The sequence below is a fragment of the Polypterus senegalus genome, chromosome 2 (assembly GCF_016835505.1).
Source record: "Polypterus senegalus isolate Bchr_013 chromosome 2, ASM1683550v1, whole genome shotgun sequence".
NCBI lineage: Eukaryota > Metazoa > Chordata > Cladistia > Polypteriformes > Polypteridae > Polypterus > Polypterus senegalus.
The window spans coordinates 162,066,034-162,078,081 of record NC_053155.1 but is presented as its reverse complement, the minus strand read 5'-3'; the positions used below and the strand labels follow the sequence as shown (position 1 = coordinate 162,078,081).

Below are 12,048 nucleotides of genomic sequence, written 5' to 3'. Positions count from 1 at the left end.
ACTTACAAACCTGAGCGCACATTAAGATCTCAAGATGCCGGTCTGCTTAGGATTCCAAGGATTAATAAAATAACAGTGGGAGGTCGAGCTTTTAGTTACAGGGCCCCTAAACTGTGGAATGGTCTTCCTGCTTCTATAAGAGATGCCCCTTCAGTCTCAGCCTTTAAATCCCGGCTGAAGACTCACTACTTCAGTTTAGCATATCCTGACTAGAGCTGCTGATTAACTGTACATACTGCATCTGTTGTTAGTTATTAGCACTAAAACATAAGTAACATAATAGTTAGAATTGAATACTAACCCTCACCTATTCTGTTTCTGTTCTCAGTACCCAAATGTGGCAATTGGTGCCACGGCCCACCTGCCAAGTTGTTTGCCTGCCTATGGTAAAGTCATCCCTGATGGAGGATCACAGGAATCATGGGAAAGAGGGGTCCTTTCATCGGAGCAACGTTTCAGCCATGGAATGGCCAAATGGGGAGGCAGCTTGATGGATGAGGTCTCCAGGACTCTAAAAATAATCAAATCTTATTATGTGATATCATCTACTGTTAAAAAATTTTAGAAGTACGGAGCAGAATTTATTATGCTGTATTAAGGATTTGTTCAGTTTTGTGTATTGTGTTGTATTGACCCCCTTCTTTTGACACCCACTGCACGCCCAACCTACCTGGAAAGGGGTCTCTCTTTGAACTGCCTTTCCCAAGGTTTCTTCCATTTTTCCTACAAGGTTTTTTGGAAGTTTTTCCTTGTCTTCTCAGAGAGTCAAGGCTGGGGGTCTGTCAAGAGGCAGGGCCTGTTAAAGCCCATTGCGGCACTTCCTGTGTGATTTTGGGCTATACAAAAATAAACTGTATTGTAAACTGTATTGTATTTATATTGATTTGCATATTCAAAGAGGCATAATTCTGTGAGGAGTTGGGGTGGGGCAGCAGGCACGTGCAACAGCGTTACTTTTCACACTGACTGGGATTTATGTAGCGGAAGAATGTGGAAGTGGGCGAACGCACAGATTTATGCATCTGGAGTTTTCTGTGCATAAGCACATTTTGGCTTTTGTGCTTACGTCATGTTATAGTGCGAATTCTACGCATGGTGTTATGCATGAGGCCCCTGGAGAGCTACTGTGGCTGCAAGTTTTCATTCTAACTCTTTTCTTAATTAGTGACCAGTTTTTGCTGTTAATTAACTGTTTCCGTTTATTTTAATTGACTTTTCGTGATACTCTGACAGCTGAATTGATTATTTTTTCCTTAAATGTCACCTAAACATAAACTTGATGTGAAGTGAGCCAACAGATGACCAACTAAGTGGGGGCCTCAAACTCAAACCTTCATTCAGTTTCTTAATTTAAAGCCAATTCTAGTTGCTAATTAAACCTGTTAATTCCATGGCACTCATTCTGCCATGGCAGATATTTCCAAAACTGTTGATTTTCTTTTTTAAGAGCATTGTCAAAATGTTTTGTGGACCTAAGCACATCAACATTACTGAGGCCTTCACCTTTCTTTATTTTCAGTTATTGTGTGCTGGACACAGGTTGTTGTTTATGTGTTGGCTCATTTTGTGTCTTAATATTGTTTGGTTGCTAATTAAGGAAAAAGAAATATTTAAGGGACCTGAGTGTTAAGTTGTGCATCAATTAAAATTTAGGCAAAGAGTTAATTAGCAGCAAAATCTGGTCACTAATTAAGAAAAGGGTTAGAATGAAAACCTGCAGCCGCAGTAGCTCTCCAGGACTGAAGCTGGAGACCCCTGCATTAGATTGTTACTCAGATAAGCATTTTTGTTCTCTGAATTCTTTATCCACAAACATACACCCAAGTCAGAATGATATACATGTGAAAAAATCCAAAGCATGCTTGATCAGAAGTGAGAAATTGGCTGCAAGCACTAAGACGGACTGACATAAGCAGAGTGTCTTTAGATGCCTATAGAACTTCGCAGATTGAGAAAGCAGAAGTATTTTATGAAAACTACAATAACAGAGCCATACATTTTATATTAAGCAGCAAACAACCCAGAGCTGGAAAGCCTCTTGACACTTTCAGATACAGTGATCAAGCTTTAGAACATTTCCATTGTCACATCCATGGCCACACCTGCATTTATCTTAGTTATCAAAGATATTCTAGCTGAATGCTGGTGTGTTTAAAATAGGATTGACTTCACCTCAGTCACTATGTCTACTGCATTGGACTGTTTATTACCACAAAATTTTTGCAAAGCAATTTTGTCAGTTTTTGCTCACATAATGTTTAGAGATTTGCATGTTTTTCTGATGTGCTTGTTTATAAATTTTAACTACATCAGCATTTCAATATTTCTAAATATGTGTCCTAATGCTCCATTTGTCTAACTTACATGAATCAATTACTTTACAATATCAGCAGAATTTACCATCCTGTGACCTTCATTCCAGACCTCCATGATAATTAGCACCTCACAAAGAAAATACGGCTTAGCCACAAGTGCTTAACTGAGTATAGATGAGATGGGAATCCATTAAAGGGGGGAGATTTAGTAATATAACATGAACAGAAGAGACAAATATACATTTAATTGGTTTTAAGTGAATACATTAGATCAAACCCACACAAAACAGTCTAGATTTAATAGAAATATTTTGCAATGTTGTATCTTGTACTAGGTTTTATTTAAAAAAAAAGTATTTAGTTATAATGAGGATATTGTAACCTGTGGTGGGTGTGTCAAGGTGCTAACAACGCATGCTTTCAACCTGTACCCCTGTGGTAAAGTTTCATTACCAGCTCAGAAACTCAGCTAACTTATGACAGCACATTTTGTACAAATACTTGTATTTTTAACTTTTAGTCTACCTATTTAATAAAGGAATATTATAATACTATTTTTCTAGAATAGTATAATATTGTTCTTCCTAGAATGACTGAATCCCTAAAGTTTAGACATTTCAGTACCACAATAAATTTATTTTAAAATTCAAGTGTTAAATGTTCATAAGCAGGAGTGAGTATCATAACTATAAAAATAAACATAAAAAAGTATGTATGATGTATGATCTTTCCAAAAATAGTATATGTTAGAATGGACCCAATGTTCTACATTATACTATTTGTTACTAGGCCATCGAAGAGACTTGGGTGTCTCTTCCTTAGAGAGGAAGGACTCTACAGTAGGTCACTACTGTACAGTGTTTGGTAGTTTTCGTTCATTGATTTAATAAATAAATGTTCTTATGCCCATCAATATCAAGACTGTCAATACAGGCAAAAGAAATGATACTAACGATCAAAAGCTTTACCTATTCGGTGTGCAAATTCTTACTGCATTTCTCAAAATTAAAAAAAAAGTATTTTACATGTTTTTCTCAAGTCTTCTCAATTTTATATAAGGAGTCAGGTTTAACCTATAAACCCTAAGATAATTAATCTAGTTTTAAACCCTAAGCACAACACTAAAAATAAATGCAGTATATTTTTTATCAAATCAATCATCTTTTATTTGGTGTCTTTCCACAGTGTAACTCATTTAACACTTAAAACTCTAGATGGTTGCATGCTAATATTTACACCGTAAATCAGAGCCTTCTAGTTTAACGTTAACTTTCATTCATGTATTAGGCTAATCTGTCTACGAAACAAAAGCTTTCCATAATTTTCAGTTTTCTCATGAACATGCATTTCTTAAGTTTGATGTATATACAAAAATGGTTAAAATAATGGCTGGTTAACAGTTACTCCATAAAAGTAAGACTTCACTTTGCATCACATTCTCTGAAAATAATTAAACCAACATAACTGTCTTATGTAGTTTTTAATGCACATAAACATTCATTTCACTTATTTAATCACAAATAATTATTCAAAAATGTTCCACTACATTTTGCAGCTAACTCCTGCTGCATATCTATAGGGCTGATAAGTACTAATAACATTAATTCACAATAAAGAGGTGAGTGATATGTATGTAAGGAAAACATTGAGTACGCTGAACATCTAAAAAGAGTGCTTAACTTAATTTTAAAAGACAGAGGTATCACAGGTTACTAATGAGATATGAATTATAATAAACACGATTAGAATGTTTTAAAGAAATCATGTTACAATACCCGCGGTGGGCTGGCACCCTGCCTGGGGTTTGTTTCCTGCCTTGCGCCCTGTGTTGGCTGGGATTGGCTCCAGCAGACCCACATGACCCTGTAGTTAGGATATAGCAGATTGAATAATGGATGGATGTTACAAGGACTGGCAATGAAAAGTAAAAGAACAAGTAATGGTTTTGCTTTAAAAACACCTCCATCCATTCCTTTCTTTGTACCTGGTTTCCCCAATTCAGGACCATATGTTTCAGTAAATATTACATTATGAATTTTGTACTCTAGTAAAACATAACAGTTATTACTAATACTAAGAGGAATTGTGTCTATCAGTGGTGACATAGTCTTCACCTGGTTTACTATTTTTCTGAATGTATATGCTTAAATACGGTCTTATTAAATCACTCATTTTCTAACAAAAGTTAACATTTCAACCTCTCTGTTTCTGGTTGCCATACTCTTATTATGTTATATGTTGGCCAAATTCCCTACTTGTACTTATCCATAATCTTAGAAAGTCCCCAAATGATAGTGAGACTGAGGACTCCCTGATGCCCTCACCGAGGGGGGGAATGGATTTTGGGAAAAACAGCAACAAAGTACTTTAGCACTCTCCCTATAAATGTGCCCATGCAAAGACCGGTCCTTAACAGTCTGTTTGATTCATAGGTGTTCTCTTCCACTTGTATACTGAGCACATTTTTATCAAATCCTCTGGATCCTGAATTGATGCCTCAAAACCAATGCAGTCTTAAAACCATGAGATCTTAAAACATTCAGTATTGGATACCCAGTATAAATATTACTCAGTACTGTTAAGTTCTGTTAGAAGTATAGAAAAATAAGAATTATTCTCTGTAAATAAGGGAGAAAAGTACTAAACATTTTAAGCACTCATGTGCAACATAGGCATAAATTACATTTTTATTTAAAATAAGTGAAGAAAAAAAGAAGTGAAAGTTTAGAAATAAAGCACCAATCCTGAAAGTGCAGACTGAATATTAAATGAATATTTTTCTTCATCCATCCATCCGTTGTCCACTGCTTATCCAAGGTCGGGTCACGGGGGCAGCAGCCTAAGTAGGGAAGCCCAGAGCTCCCTCTCCCCGGACACCTCCTCTGGGGGGACCCCGAGGCATTGCCAGGCCAGCCAGGAGATATAATCCCTCCAGCGTGTCCTGGATCTGCCCCGTGGCCTTCTCCCAGTGGGACATACCCAGAACACCCCCGCAGGGACGCGTCCAGGGGTCATCCTGGCAAGATGCCCGAACCACCTCAACTGACTCCTCTTTAATGCGGAGGAGCAGTGACTTTACTCCGAGTCTCTCCCGGATAACATAACTCCTCACCCTATCTCTAAGGGAAAGTCCAGCCACCCTGCAGAGAAAACTCATTTTGGCCGCTTGTATCCACGATCTTGCTCTTTCGGTCACTACCCAAAGCTTGTGGCCATAAGTGAGGGTAGGAACATAGATCAACTGGTAAATCGACAGCCTTGTCTTTTGGCTAAGCTCTCTCTTCACCACAACGGACCGTTGCAAAGCCCGCATTACTGAGGATGCCACACCAACCTCGTCCACCCCGGGGGCCCCGACACCTCGGAGCTTTTTAACTACCTCAGTGACCTCGGCTCTTTTTAACTACCTCGGTGACCTCAGCCCCTGATATGGACAAGCCCAATCCACCGGTCAATAACTTGAAGTCAGCAGGGCCCCACCTCCACTGTACACAGTGTTTTTTTGAACATTTTTCTTCAAACTTTAAAAGTGAGTTTAAGGAGTAAGAAGATCAGGTAATGGTCGCCTCTAAATATTAATAGAGTAAGAAGAAAGTCGCACGAAAGGATCAAGTGTTTTCTCTATAGCAAAAGGAATCTCCATAATACAAGTTGAGTGTTCTTTTAGTTTGTTATGATTAACAGGTTCAGTCAGGTACACATTTTACAGAGCCTAATTCTGAAGATTCTAACATTAAAGCATTTTTTTTAGTATTCTAACTTGTACAATAAAATCAAATAAAGCCAAGTATGAAGGATGATTACATTTTCTTAATTGCCGTAACGTAACATTTTTTTGTTGCCATAGATATACCAATACAATTTCAGATTAATTAAACCTAGTTTTGGAAACAATTTAATGATGCATTTTGAATATTTTTTAAATGGTTAAACTACCATTATAGCTGACATTCATTGAGCTGCACATACAGCAGATGCAATACTTTTAGCATTAGCTGCTTTAAAGTAATGTATTTTATACTCTGTAAAGACATGTTTGTCAAGAACACAGTGCTCTCTAGTGGAAAGATATTTAAAAATCTGCAGAAAGCTAGTACATTCTCTTTCTAATGGACTAAAATTGGCAGCATTAAAATAACATTGAAAGTCTGACTATAAATAATTTATTGTTTACATATCAAAACAGCAATTGATCCATGAGGTATTAAATGCATTTTGCTATTGTGCAAACATGCTCTTTATTACAACAGCCGCTGTAAACATTTATTGTTCTTTGAGCAATTCCCCCAAAAGAAAAAGTTAAAATAGGCACATTTTTCATGTAAAATATAAGCAGATACTCATGTCAATTAATCTCTATTTTTATCCAGTGTCCTTTCAAAGAACACAGAATCTAACAGCAGAAAGAGACCAAGAAGTAACCAGCATCATTATATACCACTAAATGCTTAAAAAGAAAATTCCCCTTATTAGATGCTTTGTTCTTTTAAAATAAACACATATAGCGCTGAATAATGTTAACAATCAATATACAAGTAATTATAATTCTAGGATATTTGGATGATTTTTTTCCTAAAAATCTTACAGACCACTCAGACAGTAAGTATACTTTATTGAAACCCAAAAAGATCAGATCATAAAGGATTTGTATTATTATCACTTTTCATTTTTTGAAAAGTGTTGTAGACTAACAAAGATTCACTCTTTGACAGAACATTAGAAGGTTGATTGAAATGAGAAAGGAAAGCCAAAACCAGGCTAAAAACACTCCAGTTACTCAGAATTACTATTGTTATTGTGAAAAACTGGACAACAGGATTTTCATTTTAAAAATCAATTGCATGGAAAAATAAAAAAAATGAAAATCTTTCCACCAAAAAGAAAGATACCAAAAAATAATAAGCATGCCATACAGATATTTTGGTTGATGCACACAACAGTGCTGAGTAGCCGTCAGGGCCTGCTGATATCTCACTCTGTACCAACTTTATGAGCTTTGCCAAGTTTAGAACCTTAGAACACTCAGGAAGAGAACAAGCCATTCAGCCCAACATGTGGGGTGATGCCACATATATATAACTAAACAAAGGTTGTATATATGCACAGATGCCAGATGCACCAAAAGCACACACGCGCACTGCACCTCAATGCCCCAGAGTAAAACCCAGCGGCTTCCCAGAGTCAATAGGTGGCGCCCAAACAACACAACACGACCTATAAACTAAACTTGAGGTAAAGCGTGCACGCCTGGTTGTATATCTGCACAGATGCCAGAGACCACAAGCAAGCTATACACACTCCCACCGCCGCCCGAACGCCCACACCACCTTCGTTTAGTAAGGTAGCCCTCCATCCCGGATCGGCCGGCATGGTCACTTCAGCACGTGAATCCGCCGCCATCAGCAAACGACTTCTAGCTAACGACACAATCATAGAAAAATAAAAACAAGACTGCATAGATATAAACAATGAACCCAGGCACCTACAACGTGCTTCTGAAACACCAGAACCAGACCAGTCACGGCTCCAAAAAGAAACCGTAGTACAAATATGATTATTTAATTAAATGAAAACATTCCCAGGACACACCCACCCTCCATTATTTTTCTTCCCTCCAAATATTGGAAAGAACAGAAAGTGATTGCCATTCTTGGATTTACGATTCTGAAAAGTGCCAGGGAGCTGGCCGAATCCTGGTTATCAAATGAGAACGCCATAAACAGACACTTGGACATAAATCCAGCATATACAAACTTAAGAAGAACATATTCATAATAAACAGGACTTTACACTCAATACCCCCCCAACAACACTGACTTAGTCACCTCCCACACATAATGTTTTGCTATATATTGCCTTTGATTCTTGTAAATCTAAGCATTATCCTCTGATGAAGAGCCCTGGCAGGGGTTGAAACCTCAGGAATAAAAACGTACTTTTGTTACGTGATTCATTTTCTCCCTTTGTGGATCTCCAGCTGCAAATATTCAAACAGTATCACAGACCTTCTCTTCCACACAAACACACATATACATATATATACATATACATAAATATACATATATATACATATATATACATATATATACACCAGCAAAATACCTGCGCTTCGCAGCGGAGAAGTAGTGTGTTAAAAAAGTAATGAAAAAGAAAAGGAAACATTTTGAAAATAACGTAACATGATTGTCAATGTAATTGTTTTGTCACTGTTGTGAGTGATGAGTGTTGCTGTCATATATATATATATATATATATATATATATATATATATATATATATATATATATATATATATATATATATATATATATATACACACACACATATATACACAAACATACATACATACACATATATACACACACAAATACATATACATATATACACACACACATATAAACATATATACAGGGTGGGCAATTTATATGGATACACCTTAATAAAATGGGAATGGTTGGTGATATTAACTTCCTGTTTGTGGCACATTAGTATATGTGAGGGGGAAAACTTTTCAAGATGGGTGGTGACTATGGTGGCCATTTTGGATCCAACTTTTGTTTTTTCAATAGGAAAAGGGTCATGTGACACATCAAACTTATTGGGAATTTCACAAGAAAAACAATGGTGTGCTTGGTTTTAACGTAACTTTATTCTTTCATGAGTTATTTACAAGTTTCTCTTTGTTTACAGCCATTGACATGTTGCAGAGGTTAACACGTGAGGAGTGGATAGAAATTGTGTTGATGTCTGGTGAATGCAGTAACCGGGTCATTGCAGCAGATTTCAATGCAAGACGCCCTACGAGACCACCCATCTCCCATGCTACAGTTAGCAAACTGCTTGCTAAGTTTCGTGAAACTGGTTCAGTGTTGGATTTGCCAAAATGTGGACGCATGAAAACTGTCACTAATGAAGAAACATCAGTGGCTGTCCTAGCTTCATTCAGCAAGAGCCCACAGCGTAGCACTCGCCGCATGTCACTGGAGAGTGGCATTAGTCGAACATCCCTTCGGCGGATATTAGCTACTCACAAATGGCACCTTTACAAACTCCAGCTACTGCAGCATCTCAACGAGGATGACCCAGATCGGCGCATTGAATTTGCAGAATGGGTAAAACAAAAATTGGAACAGGACCCTCAGTTTACGCAGAAGATTTTGTTCAGTAATGAGGCAAACTTTTATGTGAATGGTGAAGTTAATAAACAAAACCACCGCTATTGGTCTGACACTAACCCACATTAGATAGATCCCTCCAAGACTGTTGGAACAAAAAAACTGATGGTATGGTGTGGTATATGGGGTACAAAGAGAGTGGGGCCATTCTTCATCAATGGAAACCTCAAGGCCACTGGATATGCGAAATTGCTACATGATGATGTGTTTCCCTCTTTATGCACTGAAGCTGGCACGTTCCCTGAGTTTTTCCAGCACCACCACATTATGGGTGTCAGGTCCGAGCATTCCTAGATGAACAGTTTCCCGGAAAGTGGATTGGTCGTCGTGGGCCAGTTGAATGGCCCCCAAGGTCTCCCGATCTGACCCCCTTAGACTTTTATCTTTGGGGTCATCTGAAGGCAATTGTCTATGCTGTGAAGATACGAGATGTGCAGCACCTGAAACTACGGATACTGGAAGCCTGTGCTAGCATTTCTCCTGCGGTGTTGCTATCAGTGTGTGAAGAGTGGGAGAAGATGGGTTGCATTGACAATCCAACACAATGGGCAGCACATTGAACACATTTTATAAGTGGTCAGAAACTTGTAAATAACTCATGAAAGAATAAAGTTACGTTAAAACCAAGCACACCATTGTTTTTCTTGTGTAATTCCCAATAAGTTTGATGTGTCACATGACCCTTTTCCTATTGAAAAAACAAAAGTTGGATCCAAAATGGCCACCATGGTCACCACCCATCTTGAAAAGTTTTCCCCCTCACATATACCAATGTGCCACAAACAGGAAGTTAATATCACCAACCATTCCCATTTTATTAAGGTGTATTCACATAAATGGCCCACCCTGTATATGTATATGTATATATATATATATATATATATATATATATATATATATATATATATATATATATATATATATATATATATATATATATATATATATATATATATATATGTGTGTGTGTGTATATATGTAGATATGTATACTGTATAATTACGAGCTGGCTGTCTATTATTTTATTTATTTTAAATGCAACTGTCATTGACCATAAAATATTATATTAATTGTAAAAATTTCAGTTGTTTCATTTTCCGAATTATTACTAGACAAAATCAAAAAAATCTTAGAAATTATTAATGTAATACTAGGAACTGTACACTACCAAAACTTAGCGTTACTCTCTTCCTATGATAAAAAGTATATAAAATTCATTGCACAATAATAACCTACATTATTTTACACTACACAACAAAATATTATTACAATTTATCAGCAACATAAAGATAAAAGCAAAAATAAAACTACATTTTGAACAAAAAGGGCAATATATTTTAAGTATTTTTCTTCCAAGATAATTAATCCAAAGTAAATATTACAATTTGTTTCCAAATTAAACAAAATTAAAATTACCTGTGTGGTTTGAGCTCTTCTCCCTTGAATGCTGGCAGAATAAGCAAATTGGCTAGCATTTTCTGAAAGACAGTAAGATCTCCTACAGGGAAGAGTGTAAGCACAGTAAGAGCTTGATTCACCTTCAGGAGAAAAAAGCTTTTTATCACTTACTACACTGGCCATGTTTGTGTCCTGTGAAATAGTGCTTCTAAAGCACTTTACAAACCTTGCAGTTTCATTAACCATAGTACTAGAGTTGCTTTGGCCAGATAATTCATTCAGAGAATTTGCTCGGTGCATAGAACCTTTTGCCTTTGTGGTGCCATCATCCTGGAATAATTCTGCATCTTCAAAGTCCTTTTCATCTGTGGTGTCAATAATATCTTCTGTGCTAGTTAAGTGTTCCTGACTAAGGTCAGATAAAGAAAACTCAAGACTATCCTCTCGCCACATATCTGCAGATTTTGATCTTTTTTTTTTAAACTTAATATTTTCATTTCCTTGTGGTCCATCTTTTGTTTTTTGCAAATACAGAGTGCCACAATGGTACATTTTAGAGTCCTGCATGCTTGAAACAGACGTAGCTGCGGTTACGGTCCCGAAGTCCAAATTAGAGTCAGCCAAAGGATCATCATGAAAGGAAACTGGCCGCATACTCATGGCCACTTGGTCACCCCATAAAGGACTACTAAAACCTTCCAAGGTACAGTTTTCATTATATGGTTCAAGACCATTGTCAGCTAAAGACTGAGGTATACTCGGTGTACTACTTGATCTTGTGCTTGTTTCAGAATGTCTGTGTTCAACCTTTCCAGAGGAAGCATGCCGGGACCTGCGGGATGATTTACTTGAAATCCGAAGAGATCGAGTCATTTGTTTGCGAGACAAGTGGACTTGACTATCTCCATAAAAACTATGGTCACCGTTCTGACTTTCCAAGTTACCCATTGCTTCCAAAGTCTGAAATTTGAAGAAAAAATTAAAAGTTAGAAGAGGGACATTACAAATTAGCACATTTTAATCAAAAGAAAAAAATTCTGAAAATGAATAGCTACCAATGCAGAAGCAATTCCCAATTCATAAATGTCCACTTCCCACATTGTTCTTATCAACATACAAACCTTAAAAAATACAATTATCAAAAAATAATTTATGGCTCA

General features: G+C 36.9%; 1 protein-coding gene across 3 annotated transcripts in view; it reads right to left on the bottom strand.

Annotated features, from left to right (window-relative positions):
- Nucleotides 1-12,048, bottom strand: part of LOC120523519 (T-lymphoma invasion and metastasis-inducing protein 1-like) — a 495,064-nt gene that overhangs the window by 385,204 nt on the left and 97,812 nt on the right. For all 3 annotated transcript variants that reach the window (XM_039744911.1, XM_039744910.1, XM_039744912.1), the window contains exon 3: nucleotides 10,907-11,848. In XM_039744911.1, coding sequence (XP_039600845.1) covers nucleotides 10,907-11,836 — 930 coding nt within the window. In that variant the 5' untranslated portion in view covers nucleotides 11,837-11,848. The remainder of the gene's footprint in view (nucleotides 1-10,906; nucleotides 11,849-12,048) is intronic.